Source organism: Trichosurus vulpecula, chromosome 5, assembly GCF_011100635.1.
Source record: "Trichosurus vulpecula isolate mTriVul1 chromosome 5, mTriVul1.pri, whole genome shotgun sequence".
In the NCBI taxonomy this organism is placed as follows: Eukaryota; Metazoa; Chordata; class Mammalia; order Diprotodontia; family Phalangeridae; genus Trichosurus; species Trichosurus vulpecula.
This window is the reverse complement of record NC_050577.1, coordinates 275,534,654-275,551,375: the sequence shown is the minus strand read 5'-3', so window position 1 is coordinate 275,551,375 and position 16,722 is coordinate 275,534,654. Positions and strand designations below refer to the sequence as shown.

Sequence of the window (16,722 nt, the reverse complement as noted above, 5' to 3'; positions counted from 1 at the left end):
AGGTATCTGAAAAAAGAATTAAGGTTGTGAGTTCTCTAGTAGAAATCATTAAGTAAGGGCTGGAAGACCCTTTTTCAGGAATTTTGTAAGGGAAATTTTATTGTAAAGAAGTTGTTCCTTTAAAAAGAATTGCTTCTCTTTAGATATTTCGAACATGGGCTACACTATTATCTTATAACTGTGTGTGTATGTCAGAGCGTGTTGAGGAGGAGGAGAGGTTCTCTTTGTATGTAACTGTGAGAAAGCAAGTGTATGTAGATGGACTAATGTGTATCAATGGACATATATCCTGGACCCAGAGCTTTCCCATATTTGATGGCTCAAAAGCAGAAAAATGGAAAGAAGCAGAGACATTGAAAGGCAGGTAGCTCTAGAAAGACAAGCTCTGGGTGGAAAATCACATAGGGTGGCCTTCTCCCAGGCTTGGAAAGGGGATTACAAGGAGTCTGTGACAAAGAACATTATTGAAGTTCAGTATGTATGTTTGTGAATGCCTCTCTCTTCTTGTACGTCTTTGTGTGTGCTCGGTGCATGGGTCTGTGGACATGTAAATACATGTGAGTGTGTGCAGCTCTTCCTTCATCAATTGTTCATACATCCAACCCCATAGTCCAGCCTCAGAAGCCTGTATCACTGAGAAGGTGGGGGAAGAGGGAATTGCTGGTAAGCCCTGAAAAGTTCAGAGCTGTTGGGCCACAGAAGGTCAGAGCCACCACTGGCAGAAGGAGATGGGGGTGGGTCTGGGAGGAAGGAATCCATTACAGAATGGAGAGGGCTGCAAGAGAAAGGAGGGAGAAAAGGGAAAAAGCAAGGTGGATAATGGTAAAGGTTGCCTGAGGGGTTCAGTGTCTCTGTACTCTATATGTTTGTGTTCTCTGTGTGTGTGTGTGGGGGGGGGTCGCTGAGGGTCTCTGCACACAGATATTGGAGGGATGCAGAAAGAAGGCTGTATATCTCTTGTTGGAAGGGAAAGGTTGACATGTACAGGGTGGAGTAAAAGTAAGGAGACAGACGGAGTCTCTGCATGCCCAAGACTAAGATCATTTATTGTTAGTGATGTTTATGAGGGTGTGTGTGTGTGTGTGTGTATGCGTATGTGTATGTGTATAAGAATCCAGCTTCCCCTTCTCCCCGGCGTGTGTATATTCATTTAGCCCTGACTCATAATGATAAAATCCCAGTGCCAAATTCCCCAAACTCCACTCTGTAAACCCACTAGGTAAGAGTGGCTGGGGTGGGGCACAGTGCCCTCTAGTGACCACAGAGGACATAAGCATTTGCCCCCAGCTCTAGATGGGTATCGGATTTTTGGTAGGCAGAGCACCAGAGGAGAGACAAAAGGCAAAAGACTGTACGGCTGCCCTCAAAGAGCTTATAGTCTAGTTGAGAAAACATGACACCCTGAAAATGACTAGAGAATCTCTGAACCATTCACTAATTATTATGCAATATCATATATGTGTATGTATGTATGTATTTGGGAAGAACAACCCAAATCCCTCAGTGGTGATGGTTTGTAGAATATCTGAAAGGGATCTCTCTTTCTCCCCCCAGGAACTTCTTTCTCACTGTCTCTCTTTTTGTTTCTACTTCTGCAGCTCTTTGTATTTTTTGTTGTCTTCGATTCTCCGTGTTTCGGTCTCTAGCTCCTTGCCTATCTTTCTAGTTCTGTCTCCATGTGTCAATTTCTCTGTTTCTCTTTTTGCTTTTCCGTGTTTCTCCCCACATCTCTGCATTTCTTGCTGCTTTGATATTTTTGTTTTCTCCTCCATTGTGTCCTTCCTTCTCAGCAAGGAGACTAAAGTTAAGAGGCTCACATTGTCTATGATAGAACCCAGGCATCCTGGATCCCTGCCACCATCCAGCACAGAGAATCCCTAGGAGTTTGGTCCCTATCCATCCCAACCTCCCCATCTTCCCTTCAACATCCTGGCAAAACTCTGAATGCAGCTGGAAGAAATAAAGGGTCACAAAGGAATGAGGGAGGAGCAGAGGGAAGGGAAGAGCCTGGACTGGAGCTATGGTATAAACTCCTCAGGCAGAACAGACTGGGGATTCTTCTAGCATCTGTCTCTTCTCACGTCGACACAGCAGAACAAGAGTTAACCCTACTTCTCTTTCTCTCTTTCTCCACCCCCGCCCCATTCCTCATCACTGTCCCAGCAATGTTTGGCAGCTCAAGTTCCTCCCCACTGGGCTGAAGTAACCAGAGCCCCTCTGAGGGACTGGGGGGCCAAGAGGGCTATGAGGTTTGATTGGACCTAAGAGCCCCCCAGAAGGGGAGAGCTGGATATGTTGGTCTAGGGGTCTGAGAGAATGAATGCTCGAAAGGCTATAAAGACCAAGACAATGAGGAAGGGGCTAAGGGATGGGGTAGAAGGTCAGCCAGCAGGAACCCTGAGTTCTCTTGATCTGGTTCTCAGATCTCCCAGCCTGACCTTGGCCCCATAGTTTAGGATAAGATTTCTAGAACTGATGTCTGAGAGACAGTAGGAGGATGACAGTGGGGGAAGGGGGAGGGAGGTGTTGAAGGGGGAGAAGATGGTGCAGACAAAGGGAGGTAGAAGAGCAGCCGGGAAGCTTCTTAGGTGATTGAGGGGGTTGTACCCCCCCAACCCCATGCCGGGAAATAGCTACAAATGAGTCTGTGGTCACTGAAAGACTTCTGCTAATGGATCTTTGGGCTGCCCTAAAAGCCACAGAGGGAAAGGGAGGGTGGGGAAGGCGGAGGGTAGGCATCAATTGGATTTGTTGTGGGATGGGTGAGGAGAGGAGTAAGAGGCAGGTAGAAGGGATTAGAAAAATAGGAGGAGAGCTAGGTTAGCTTCCTAGCTATAGGAAGCGGTTAGTTAAGTGCTGTGATTCAAAAGGAACTGGAGACCATAGGCTCAGAGGAGGGACTAGATCAGGATGAGGATCCCAGAAATGGCTGGTATGGGTTTGGAGAGTGATTTAAATCAGAACCTGGGGTATAGGTATTTGGGGGAGGGAAGGAGAGGGGGGGATTTGCTGGGTCAGTTATTGTGGTTTGATCAAAGATATAGGTGATTATTGGACCAGACCCTACCCTCTGTATTTCATGGGGGAGGTAGAAATAAGGAGCATCGGTCATTAGTTTAAGCAATTGGATTCCTTGTCTGTGTGGGTGGGTTGGCGTTGTAAGTGGCCTTCTCATATCCCATTCCTCATCCCTTAGCTGAAGCTGGTAGGTTGGGGGTGCGGGTGGGGGCTTTCCTTTTCCACTCCTCACTACCTCCCCCTTCTTATAGGCCATCAATTATTCAGCAGCATAGATGACTGAACGGCTCTGCCTCTTCCCCAGCTCCGCCCCACGTTCCCTCCCTCTTCTCCTTCTCACTCCTCACTAAGGGCTCAGGCACAGACAGCTGGACTGCTTTGGGGCACGGCTGGCTGGCATCACCCTCTAGCCCAGGCCTGGGCATCTTACCCACTTCTCTTCTTGCTCCTCCCCTTTCCTCCTCCCATCCTTTCAGTCTCAGGGATATCATCCCTCCATCTCCCTCCCTTGACCTCCCAAAGATGCCCATCCAGATTTTCTGTTCTCTGTCCTTCTCCTCGGGTGAGGACCCGGGGGCTGTAAGAGACAGCTGGGGCTCCAACCAACAGCAGCAAGAGGGGTCTGAATCTGAATCAGAAGAGGAGGAAGAGGAGGAGGAGGAAGAGAAAGAGGCAAAGGAGGAAGAGGAAGGCTTAGCTATGGACTTGGTAGCCTTTGCCAACAGCTGTACCCTCCATGGTGCCAGCCATGTTTTTGTGTCAGGAGGCTTAGGACCACGCCAGGCATTATGGGCTGTGGCCTTTGCCCTGGCACTGGGCACCTTTTTGTACCAGGTTGGGGATCGGGTGACCTATTACCGAAGCTACCCCCATGTGACACTGTTGGATGAAGTGTCCACTTCTGAGCTGGCCTTTCCAGCCGTTACCTTTTGCAACACCAATGCTGTGCGGCTGTCCCAGCTCAGCTACCCTGACCTGCTCTACCTGGCCCCGCTGCTTGGGCTGGAGGATGGGGAAGACCCCGGTGTGCCCCTTGCTCCACCGGGCCCTGATGCCTTCTCTGGGGAGCCCTTCAACTTGCACCGTTTCTACAATCGCTCCTGCCACCGGCTGGAGGACATGCTGCTCTACTGCTCCTATCGAGGGGGCCCCTGTGGCCCCCACAACTTTTCTGTGGTGAGTCAGGGTCATCCCCCTTCATCTTCAACAGCCAGGGAGCATGGGGCCCACCTTCCCATTACCTCCAGGGGCATCAGCATCATCCCATTGGCTTCTACTCCAGGTGGCATCTGGTCTGTGCCCAGCAATATTCCCCTCCACAATGCCCTTTCCTCCAAGAGAGGGGTTGGTTCCTATAAAAAGGCCTTTGCAAGCTTTACCCCCACCTCCAGCCCATTTCTAAATGATAGGTCTGTTTCAGGGGCTTTGGAACAGGGCTTGGAAGTAGGGATCTGAGAAGGGCTTAAAAGAAAGAAAGAAGGGGGGATCTGAGGTTGAGATCCTCTGAGGTTTGGTCAATACCCAGGAATCTGGTAGACAGAGGGACTGGAAAGAAGAGGAGTCAGAACCGTTCTGCCAGGGTCTGTTACAAGGTAGAGGTGGGGAGAAGAAGTGGACAGACAATTAGTTGTTTCCCTCCTCCATGGCATCAAGACCAGAGACAAAAGCTTCCTGGACACTCATGGCCTGTACAGAGATTTATTCTTCCCTTTCTTCCCCCGTGCTTCTCCAAAACTCTATCTTTCACTCCCCCACCTCAGGTTGTATGTGTGTATGTGTGTGTGTGTGTGTGAGCATGTGTTTGTGTATGTGAGAGAGTGTGTGTGTGTGTGTGTGTGTGTGCGCGCGCGCGCGCGCGCGCGCGCGCGCGCACTCGTGAATGTGCATTCCTGTGTCTCACAAGGTCAAGAGTATATGTGAGCAGTAATGGGATATGATCTTCCCATGGCTGGCTTCTCTCCATCTGCAGCTATTCTGAATCCTTGGGGAAAGGGTAGTTAGTACTAGGTACTGGGAATCATTCAGGTTACTGGGGTCTCACTCTCAGGAGGAATTCCAGCTCCATCTTGCCTAAGAGTTCCAGAGTCTGTATAGTTTGCGTGGTCCAACGTCTGCATGCCACCTGTCCTTTCTCCAAGATACCAATTATTTGACTTCTCAAAACATTTTCTGTTCCGTTTCTCTAAAGTCTAGGTTCAAAACCTTGGCAGGAGGAATAGATGGCTAGACTATGTCACATCAGAAAGAATGGAGACCTGGCAGAAGTGTAGCCATTGTGCTTCCAGGCCTATGAGAATAAATGAAAGATCCTCGAGAAACAGAAACATTAGGACTAGGGAAGAGAGGATCTGGGGAGAAAGATTATAGGATAAGCCCAGGGATAAGCTGGCACTTCTCATCTGGAACCACCAGGTGGCAGCAGTATCTCATAGCCTGATGGCCTAAAGTTTAGGCCCAACCTACACAGTGCCATCAGCTCAGATCGCCTGTCTTCCTCATCCTCCATCCCTACTCAGTCCCCCTAATTTCCCCAGCTAGTGACAGATACTGAATCTTCTGCTTCTTTGAAATCTTTTGCTGGACACATTAGATACTCAAATATTGAATAAATGAATTAATAAAAAAATAGTAAATAAAACACTTTTACCAGAATCATAAAATAGTAAAAATGGAAACATTCTTAGAAATCATCCGATTCTTATTTTTTATTTTAAAAATGTTTTATTAACGCCTTTTGTCTTCATATCAGATTATTTCTCATCGCTCTTTCTGGAATGAATGCTCCCTTGTCACAAAGATAAACAATTAAGCAAAAAACATGATACAGAGACTGTCTGATACAGAGATTGTATACAGTGTTCTGTCCTGGTAGTCCCCTACCTGTCCACTGTAAGGGAGGAGGTCTGTTTCATTATCTCTTCTCCGGGAACTTCACTGGTTTTTCCATTACTCAGAGTTCAACTTCTTTTTAGCAATCTTTCCATGATTACAGTTGCTATATGAATTAAATTGTATATTAATCTCTTGGTTCTGCTCATTTTTTACTACTTTGGTCCATACGGATCTTCACATTTTTCTGACTTCTACATAGTTGTCATTTCTTACAACACAGAAACATTATTTTATATACATATGCCATGTTTTTTTTTTTCAGACGTTTCCCAATTGATGGAGAAGCCCTTTGTTTCTAGTTCCTTGCTACCACAAAGAGTGCTCATATAAATGTTTTGGAACAGATGGGACCTTAATTTCTGTCTTTGACTTACTTGCCCTCTCCCTGCCCGGCCCCCAGTTCTATAGATGAAGAAACTGGGGCTTAGGGAAGGGAAATATATTCAAGGTCACACAAGTAAGTGACAGAACTAAGAGTTGAACCTGGGTCTTCCGACTCCAAATCTGTTGCTTTCTCTAGGATACTGCAATGCCTTAGCAATACGGTCTGACTCCACTCAAGGAAACTTCAGGTTACTACCATGTTCCCTCTGGGTCTAGCTAGGAAGTCAATGGGCTTTGATTTGTGGTTAAGGGGGAGAACTTAAGTCTCAGATCCTACGGTTATGCTAGCTGGACTTTATCCATGAAATGAGGAAAAAGAGTATTTTTCCTGGTTGTGGGGAGGGTCAGCAGGTGTGTCTTATGGCTCGCTAGATTCTGGGGCCCTAGACTCTTCTGAGGGTGGGGATTAGGAATCAGCAAAGAAATAGTGCTCTTCTTCCTCTTAGCCCTGACTCTGACATACTCATTGTTTGTCTTTGTCTCCTGAGTTCTCTCTTTACATGGGGTTCTTAATCTGGGGTCTACGAACTTTAAAGAAAAAAGCAATTTGCTAAGTTTTTTTTTAGTATTAATTGGTTTCTTCTGTAATCCTGTGTATTTTGTTTTATGTATTTTTTTGTTTTTATGCATTTAAAAACATTCTGAGGAGTCCATAGGCTTCGCTAGACTGGCAAAGGGGTGGATCTTACACACACACACACACACACACACACATACACTAAGAACCTTGGTCTCTACTAATTTTATAATATACTTTGAGACTCTACACTGTTCAAAGGTAACAGTACTCCTGGCTACAACCACACACCCCAAGTTTGTGGAAAACTGTTATCCTTAATTAGTGCTGTGGGAATATTGGTTTAATAATTCTGGGTGTTTATAAGGTGCTTAAAGTTTATAAAATATTTTCCATACATTATCTCATTTGATCCTCACAACAACCTTGTGAGGTGAGCACTAGGGGTATTATTATCCCTATTTTATAAATGAGGAAACTGGGACATAGGGAGATTGTCATTTGCCCGTGGTCACATAGCTAGTAAACATCAGAGGTGGGTTTGAACCCAGCCCTTTAGGACTCCAAATCCAGTGATGCTCCCTCTAGCACTCTATCCACCAGACCATGTTTCCTTTCTCCTGAGAGGATCCTGAGAAAATCAAAAGGCATGATTAGTGGGGGCCGTAGAATAAACACTGTAGGTCAAGGGCCTTTCTATCTGTGAGCAGAGATGTTTTCTGGGCCCTTTGTGGAAATGAATTTTCAAGTGTTCCTTGGTTAGTGGTACTTAATACCCCTTGTGTTAGCCTGGAAGGGCTGAGGAACCAATTATCAAAATGGATATTCAGGTAAACCTAGCCCAAGCTCAGCATATTGATTCTGTTTCTGTCCCTACCTCCTTCTGTAATGAGAGAAGCATAAAAAACAAGGGGAGTTACTTAGGAGAGATGGATCGTGGGATGGCTAAGGAGACCTCTCAGAGGTCAAGGATTTGGGCCAGAGGCATTGGTAGCTTTGGTTATCAATAGGTTGTTACTGGTATATTGATATAGGACCTGGTGAGTATGCCTGCTGATTGGGCCCCTCGTGCCCAAGGGACAGAAATGGGTGTGACAATATGGGGAGTGATTAGGTGATAAACATAGTTTGTGCTATGATTGAAAATGAGATCAATTGATCAAGGAGCTGATAATGGGAGAAGAGCAGAAAGTTTAGGTATTGGCCAAGAGACACAGGGTTGTGAGTCTATGGGAGGGACATGTTCTGAGGGTGAAGGACTGGGACTTGAGAGAAGCCCTATTCCAGGAGGAATGACAGTGTCACATTGTGAGGCAGGGGATATTTTGTGCTGTGGGTATGAGCAAGAGGATTCAGGATCTAGGTAAGAGGGCTAGTTCTAGGAAGACAAAATAGTTTTAGGGGTCAGGAGTCTGGGCAAATTCAGGGTAATTTGTCTTAGTATTGGGGGATAAGAAATTTCTAGAAGGGAAGAGTCTCAGGCTCAGGCTCAGGCTTTGTCTTTCTCCCTCCCACTAGGTCTTTACACGCTACGGAAAGTGCTACACATTCAATGCGGGCCAGGATGGACGGCCACTGCTCAAGACTATGAAGGGTGGGACAGGCAACGGGCTAGAGATAATGCTGGACATCCAACAGGATGAGTACCTGCCAGTCTGGGGAGAGACGGGTATGGGCACTCAACTGCCACTACCATCACCACTCAGGGTACCATCTTCCCACCCATCTTCATCATAGCACTTACTCCCCCAAACCTTGCACATTACGCCTTCCCCAGGTCACAGCCCCAAGTGGATATCTCCTAAGTTCCCTGTCCTTGTTGGGACTATAGCATCCAGAGTAGGGAACTTCTTTTTCACTTTGTATATCTTTCTGTATCTTTGTTTCTTTGACACCCAGTGTCTGCTTGCCTGCCTATCTGTCCCTTCTTTCTTTCCTCTCTCTCCATCCTGGCTCAGTTCCTCTCCAAGGTAACCAACCATCATTTTCTATCAGGAACCGCCACTCAGCTCTATAAATAACTCCATCTTCTCTCAGGCTGCCTGCCATCTGCTCTCAGGGGCCTTGGGACAGATAGGAGGGAGAGAGAGAAAAAGAGAGAGAGAGAGAGAGAAAGAAAGAGAGAGAGAGAGAGAGAGAGAGAGAGAGAGAGGAGAGAGAGAGAGAGAGAGAGAGAGAGAATGAGAATGAGAATTATAGGTGAGTAAAAGAAGATGAGGGTGATGATTGATTAGGGATTTTTTTGGACTTAATGGATCTTTGACTCCAGGAGAAATGTGGGGTTTTAAACCCTCACTCCATCCAAGTAGCCACATTTTCCTTCCACCTCTCTTCCCTTAAAAGCATTTTAGCCCCAATACTCCCAGTCTCAAAGTATTAGCTATAATGATTTCCAGGGTACAGAAAGGTAGGGGCAAACTATGCCAGGAAGTCATGTCAGAAGAACCCTCCCTTTTGTAAGCACTCTTCCCGACATTACTGTTACAGATGAAACTTCCTTTGAGGCTGGGATCAAGGTGCAGATTCACAGCCAGGATGAGCCTCCTTTCATTGACCAGCTAGGCTTTGGTGTGGCTCCTGGGTTCCAGACCTTTGTGGCTTGCCAGGAACAACGGGTAAGCCATCCATTAGAAAACAGTCTTCTGGTTGGGATCTGGGACCTGGAAAGGAATTAACTGGAAACTGGAAAGAATAGAAGTTTGGTTGGAGGAAGGAACCAAGTAAAGGAGACAAGGGGGATGAATTGGGGCCAAGCATTTAGACATATGCGCCTTGGAAAATTAGTAAAGAAACAGCCAAGGTTTAGGGAGATTACCAATGGGAGGAAAAATACTTGACTTCTGAATCCCCATCAACATTAGTTAGGGGGCCTTTGGGGTGATTTCCCTTCTACCCTCCATTAGCCCTGGTTTTCCCACTTTGCCTACAGCTCATCTACCTGCCTCCACCCTGGGGTACTTGTAAAGCTGTTACCATGGACTCAGATTTCTTCGACTCATACAGCATCACAGCCTGTCGCATTGACTGTGAAACACGTTATCTAGTGGAGAACTGCAACTGCCGCATGGTGCACATGCCAGGTCTGCCCCTAGCCCCAATTTCTTCTTCCCACACCCACTGACTGCACCTAGAAGGACCTGAAGCCTTTTCCCCCCTCACTGACTGCCTCATAGCTTCTTCTCCAAATATTCCCTGAAGGCCCATAGCTTTCCTCTGGCCCTTACATTCTATCTAGTTCCTTGTAGTCTCCTCTCCAGTTGCTCCTGCACATAACTCCTCAACACTTTCCATTCTCTTATTAAAAAGTTTACTTATTTAACAAACATAGCTGACTAATGTGTGTTTTTCCCCACTAACTGGACTCTATGGTCTATACTTCTTCCCCAGTAATCTCCATTGCAGACTTACAGAGGTACCATATGGTTCTTCCCTCTCCATTTCTAGATCTATCTTCATTCCCATTTCACTATCTTTTTGCACCCTTCCATTTCTGATTAGTAGGAGGGAAAGAAGTGGAAGGGAACAAGATTATAGACCACTTGAGATTGTGTAGGAAGGGTCTCCTATTGTCTGCCTTTCACTTATTCTTCCCTCTCCCCACCCCCAATTTCTCTCCTTTGTAGGTGATGCCCCATACTGCACACCTGAGCAATATAAGGAGTGTGCAGATCCTGCTTTGGGTAAGCTTACAGCCCCCCCACTGCAAAGAACTGTGGTTGTGCTCTCCCCTCCCCTAGTCACCCTTTCTTTCAAATCCTTCATTCTCAAACAATGACTTAGGAGAAGTCTTGGACCTCCACTGAAGTCCCAAAGAAAAAATATCTTAAAAAGAAAATGGGGGAGCAAGATTTGCTCTTGTTTGAAGGCAAAACTAAGGGCCACTTGCCTCCAAATATTTCCCTACTAAGTTCTACCATTCCTCTTTTTTCTGGCTTGAAATCCTAAATATGAGGGTCATGAAGAGCTATAAAATAAATTTAAGAACCCTGTGAAAATGCATCTGTGTTAAGCTGGGAGAGCCGCTTCCCCCTTTTTTTACTCTCTCCTATTAGAAGGTGAATCTGCACTTATAAAAGTAGCCAACTGACAGCTTGGGCCCTAAGGGGATGATATCCAAGACTAATAAATGTTGCATATGGATGTACCAGGATGGGAGAATAGGATAGGGTGCCAAACTGGGGAAGACAGGTTTAGAATTAGGGTGATAGAGAAGGGGAGGAGAGATGAGGGGTAGGGGATGATGAGGGGCTAAAGTCAAATATTGCACCAGTCATAGAGAAAAAGCCATCAAATAGCTTATTCATCTTTTGGTTTGTTTGGAGGATAGTGGGGAAAACACAGTTCCTAGAATGGGGTCAGTGGTCTTCAATGCCCTGGCTCACTCCACTTCCTCCTGTCCCCTGGACCCCCATCCTAGATTTCCTGGTGGAGAAGGACCAGGATTACTGTGTATGTGAAATGCCCTGTAACCTGACTCGCTATGGGAAGGAGCTGTCCATGGTCAAGATTCCCAGCAAAGCCTCAGCCAAGTATCTGGCCAAAAAGTTCAACAAGTCGGAGCAGTACATTGGGTGAGAGTCTTGCCTGGGACCAGAGCTGAGCCTGAGAGGTGGGTGTAGGGTGTGAAGATAGACCAGAGTATGTGCGTAAAGTGGCTGGGCCAACACCACGCAGAAGGGGACTTCTTTGAAGAATGGAGCTGAAATATCAGATCCCTCTATCTGCTGCTGTAGGAGGAGGCTGAGCACACACAGGAATGGTCAGAGGAGTCATATGAGAGTTGGGAAGTTGAAAAGTTGAAATGATGTGGAGTGAGGGCCAGGTTGGAGAGAGCAGAAGAACAGGAAGGAAATCATTCAAGCTAATTCTTCACTCCCTTCTTCTTGTTCTTCCTGTCCCTCCTGTCCCTCCACTTTCTCCACTGCAGAGAGAACATCCTGGTGCTGGACATCTTTTTTGAAGTCTTGAACTATGAGACCATTGAACAAAAAAAAGCCTATGAGATTGCAGGACTCCTGGGTGAGCTACTGGGGAAATTGCCACCTGGTCTGTCACCCAAGGCTAGTTTAATTCCCTAGTCCTTAAGCAGGGAGTTCAAACCAGTCCCATGATCTTGTCCATCCTCAGTGGCCTCTCCTGGACCTCAGTAACATCTCCCTGTCCCTATTAATTATGCTACTTTTACAAGTAGTTCTAACCTTTATTCTCCTAATATGCTGGGTAGAATGTAGATTGTTGGTTATTGTGAGTAGAGTAAGGGCAAGCTATTGTTCTCATGAGGTGAAACAGGTGTTACCTGGGACCTTTTTTGTTGGGGCAGATACACTAAAAGGTGACTTGAGTATTATTTTGAACTTGCATGCTCTTAATTGCCAGCCTCTGTCCCAACTCCAGCAGAGTGTCTCTGACACCACTGACCCTTTCCCAACTCCATGGACCCCTCTCCAGTTCCATTGATAGCCTCCTGATGCAATCCACTCTGCCCAACTCCAGTAACCCTGTGCCTTATCCCACTGCTTTGCCATGGACTCTATGGGCCTGGTGGCCTCCCTATTTAGGTGACATTGGGGGTCAGATGGGATTGTTCATTGGCGCAAGCATCCTGACTGTTCTGGAGCTCTTCGACTATGCTTATGAGGTGAGAAGGGAGCAACAGATGGCAGCGAGATGGGCATGGGGATGCTAGAGACTGGGAGGGGGACATGTTAGAGGAGGATGTGTTTGGGGATCCAAATTGGGTAGTTCTGGCTAGACCCCCATCCCCACTGCAGGTCTTCTCTTCCATCCAGGTGATTAAGCACAAGCTGTGCCGTCGGGGCAGGTGCCAGAAGGAGTCTAAAAGGAACAGTGCAGACAAGGGTGTAGCCCTCAGCCTGGATGATGTCAAGCGACATGTAAGAGACCCTGAATAAGATGCTCTCTCTTCCTTTTCCCACTAATACACACCAAAAAACCAAAAAGGTATTTTCTTTCCTTCTCTCATTCCCCACTGGTCTCATTGGGCTCCCAGCATTGTCTATCTACTCTTCCTTCTAGGTGACCCCAAAGATAATACTATCTCCAATGTTTCACTGAACTTATTTCCTTCTTTGACTCTTCAACAATGAACAAACATTCATTAAGCACTTGCTATATGCAAAGCACTGTAGGTATTGGGGATACAAAGACAAAGATTAAAAATAATGTCTGCCCACAAAGACCTTATACCATATGGACATGTAGAATTAACCAGAAGGGGCAGATACCAGGGAGACCATCTCAGGGACTACTGTAATAATCTAGGAATAAGGTAGTATTAATTAATTATTCTAGGAATTATTAATTAATCTAGGAATAATAGAGTTATGACTGGGATAGTGGCAATAGAAATATTAGGGCAAAAAAAAAAACATTCTGAAAGAAGGATCTATAAGATTCAGTCGTTTGGGTGGATATTGAGGGTGAAGGACCGGGAAATAAAAAATTACTCCTAGTCTTCCTTTGCCCTGACTCTTCCCCAACCCACAAATATATTCCTCACCCTGAACCTCTTTGTTTGCCTTCCTAGTTATTCTTTCCCTGCTCTTTCTCCCCCCCTCCCTAGAACCCCTGTGAGAGCCTCCGGGGCCATCCTGCTGGGATGACATATGCCGCCAACATCCTACCTCACCATCCGACCCGAGGCACCTTTGAGGACTTTACCTGCTGAGCCCTGCCAGCCATCATACCAAAGGCCTGGGAGGGAAGAGGAGGGCAAGGAAAACCTGGGAGATTAAGCTGCTCACCTGCCCTGGGGCTTGCCACTGCCCCTCCCACTTCAAGGGCAGCTCCCAACTCCCTTCAAATTCCTTCCCTCCTAGAACTGGTGGAAGGGGGTTCTGAGTCCAGTGCCCTTCTCTACTCCCTTGTCCTCCATATCCATACATTTTTATTTTTAATGAAACAAATAACAACAGAAATAAACTACAAAGAGAAAGGGCAAGGGACCCCAGGCTATCCCTCTATGCCCTGTGCTGCCTCCCCCTGCTCCTAGCCTGACCTATGTCTGTTTGAACATCCATCCTCATCCTGCTTTCACCATTCACTGAAGCTCTCTTCCAGCAGGGAGGACATGAGTGGAAGGACTCCTTAGGGGTCTTCAATTGGGCCCCAGACAGAGAATGTACCTTAGGAGGGAGGGCTAATGGGGGAGGAGGGCTTCCCTAGCCTTAAGAGACCCTTTCAGTACAGTGTTCCCCCCCCTCCAACTGTAAATCACAAGGGCAGGAACTGAGGCCCCTGGCCCTCCCTCCCTCATACTTACTGGGTGCCCCTCAGAGGTCAAGGAATGGATGGTGTTCCCTGAGGGACTCGGGGCAGGATGAGGCACAAATTTTCATGCCCTGGTCCTGCCCCAAAATCAGAGAAATTTTTGAATGGGATCCGTCATCCTCATCCCATGAAAAAGATGTAGGCACTTGATTCCCAACTCAGGGAGAGGGGAACTGGCACCTATTTCTCTCCTAACTCCCAGTTCCTCCCTCCAGGGGTCCCTTGCATGGGACCACATCCATAAATTTTCTTATGGAACTTCCCCAAGTCTTTGTCCTCTATTCCATTCGTTTCTTTCTATGACTTCATCTGCATTTTCTATTTCTATATGATACAGACTCTATATTGCTATAACTCTGTATATACTCCCTTCCTTAAGCCCTTGTCTGTCTCTGCCCACCCCCATCCCCATCCCCTGTGTCTCCAAGTCCCATCCCTACTTCCTCCCAAATCTCCTTCTGTCTCTCTACCCTACAACCACCCTACCAATCCCTCTGAATGCCTTCACCTGTATAAAGTGTTGGACTCTCTCCTCCGGTGTCTGTACTGTGTACACACATCCCCCTGAGAAGCACAAGGAGACGACGTACGCATTGTAACTCTCTCACTGTCTTGGACATAAAGGAAGCTGTGAATCACAAGCTCTGCCTCTTTCTGGCCTGCCCCCCTCCACCCAACCTTCCTATGCTTTGAGCACTCTCTGCCCTCCCTGTAGCCTTAAAGCCTCTTCCTTCCTTCCTATCAGTCCTATTATCTCCCTTCTGACTGGGACTTTCCTCCTGGGGGAAGGGGTGGACACAGAATTGGCACTTAGCTCAGAGGATGGATATTCTCTCTTGGCTCAAAGCCAAGGAGAATTATAAATGATGGAGTCCCTGGATCATGGAGATAAGGTGTCAGAGACAGTGTAAGGGTGGGAAACAACCCACAGCTTCTAAGGGTAGCCACTGAAAAATATACTGGTGGCGAGGAGTTAGTGTCTAAGGCCCTTATCCCCAAGACTATGTTGGCTAGGGTCAAATTCTCCCCTTTACTGACTACCCATCCTTTCTTACCTTACCTGGGGTCCAAGCCTATACCTCCATTGCACAGATTTTAGGGGCAAGGCTGGACTTGATAATGAGATAGGACTAGAGGAAGTTGGGAGCTCATGGTGTTACACCATCTCGCCATACTCCCCCAGGGAAATGGTGAAAATAGAGGTTCGAGACTTCCATTCATCTTTCTCTATCTCAGATGGTCCAGAAATATCCCTTCCATCCGAAAGTCCTCTTGCTTAGAGCTCCCTGGGAGAAGACCTCAGCCAACTAGCCTCCGATGATGAGGATGAGGCCTCTGACATAATTCTAGGAGATAACTTGTTCTCCTCTCTCCATCCCATTTGTTGGGGAAATGGTAGAGACTGGGGAGGAAGACAATGCTGGAAGTCCATAAACACCTGGTTCCTGGTTGTCACTTGGACAGAGAGCAGACCTTCCTGTAGAGAAACAGGAGGAAGTACGCTCTAAGCAGCAGGGGTGGCAGCAAGCAGGATTGCGGGTGACACACTTCTCTGGTCTAATAAACTAGGTTTCAACCATCTCCCCTCACCGTGTTGTTATTAATTGTTCATTAATTGGTTCAACGAGTATGTGTTAAACACCACCTGGCATTATGCTCAGGGCTAAGAACACTGCTGGGTTTGGCACCAGTGTGCCAGGAGGGAAAGAACCCTGAGAGGACCAGGGTGGCCATTTTTAGGCTGAAGATCCTTGTCCTATTGAGCTAGGCCTGCCTAACAGAACCAATGGTGAGCTTGAGTTTCAGGGAAAGGGAGGAAGTGGAACAGGGAGATCCCTCAAGAAAGGCTCTACCGGAATGAGTAAGGTAGTTAGGGTCTAGGTTAAAAGTATCTACGTGAACTTTTATAAACTTTTTTTTAAGAAAAGCTTTTATGAATTTTTCTCATTGGAACGTTACAGTAGCACTGTAATAATGTAAGTTGCGAGTGTCAATCTCCCCATTTGATAGGAAAGTGATTTGCTCAGGGTCACAGGGCTAATTGGTGTCTGAGGCCCTTTTATGAGCTCAGGTTTTCGTAAGGCAGACCTAAAGGTGAGCGGCTGATGGGGAAAGACAAGGTCTTTGCAAAAATAAATTAGTGGCTTAGAGTAAGGAGATCGGGTTCAAATTCTGACACTCCCTTTTCTTAGCTGTGGGCCCTTGGGCAAACCACCGAGCTTCTTCGTAAGGTTCCCAAAGCACTTTTCCGCCTCCTACAAGGGTCTCTGTCATTCAAGGTCTTGGAGGAGACCTGTCTGTGCGACCTCGGCCAAGTAGAGCACGGGGACCAGAGTCAGGCTGGACCCTAATTCAAATGCTGCCACAGCTGTGTGACCCCGGGCAAGTTCACTTCACCCGTCTGCCTCAGTTTCCCCATCTGTAAAACCGGGGCAGAAATAGCACCCACCTCCCTAGGATATTTTGTATCGCGCTTTTCAAACCATAAAGCGCTGTATCAAGACTGGCAAGCGAAGTCGCTGAGCCTCACTTTCCTCATCTGCAAAAAGGGAGGTCCCTTCACAGGAAGAAATAAGATAACGTGAGGCTAGCAAAGCGCTTCTAAAAGTCGCAAGCGCCGC

The 16,722-nt window shown here is 46.9% G+C and overlaps 1 protein-coding gene across 2 annotated transcripts in view; it reads left to right on the top strand.

Annotated features, from left to right (window-relative positions):
* ASIC1 (acid sensing ion channel subunit 1) overlaps window positions 1-15,682 on the top strand; it is a 32,377-nt gene extending 16,695 nt beyond the window's left edge. The window contains exons 1-10 of one of the 2 annotated variants that reach the window (XM_036762005.1): window positions 3,526-4,194; window positions 8,330-8,480; window positions 9,299-9,426; window positions 9,741-9,891; window positions 10,435-10,491; window positions 11,229-11,382; window positions 11,739-11,830; window positions 12,370-12,449; window positions 12,601-12,705; window positions 13,395-15,682. In XM_036762005.1, the coding sequence (XP_036617900.1) occupies window positions 3,541-4,194; window positions 8,330-8,480; window positions 9,299-9,426; window positions 9,741-9,891; window positions 10,435-10,491; window positions 11,229-11,382; window positions 11,739-11,830; window positions 12,370-12,449; window positions 12,601-12,705; window positions 13,395-13,499 (1,677 nt within the window). In that variant the 5' untranslated portion in view covers window positions 3,526-3,540 and the 3' untranslated portion in view covers window positions 13,500-15,682. Of the gene's footprint in view, window positions 1-3,525; window positions 4,195-8,329; window positions 8,481-9,298; window positions 9,427-9,740; window positions 9,892-10,434; window positions 10,492-11,228; window positions 11,383-11,738; window positions 11,831-12,369; window positions 12,450-12,600; window positions 12,706-13,394 lie in introns of those variants that run through there. The other variant, XM_036762004.1, reaches the window with a different exon arrangement.
* Window positions 15,683-16,722: the final 1,040 nt, after the last annotated feature.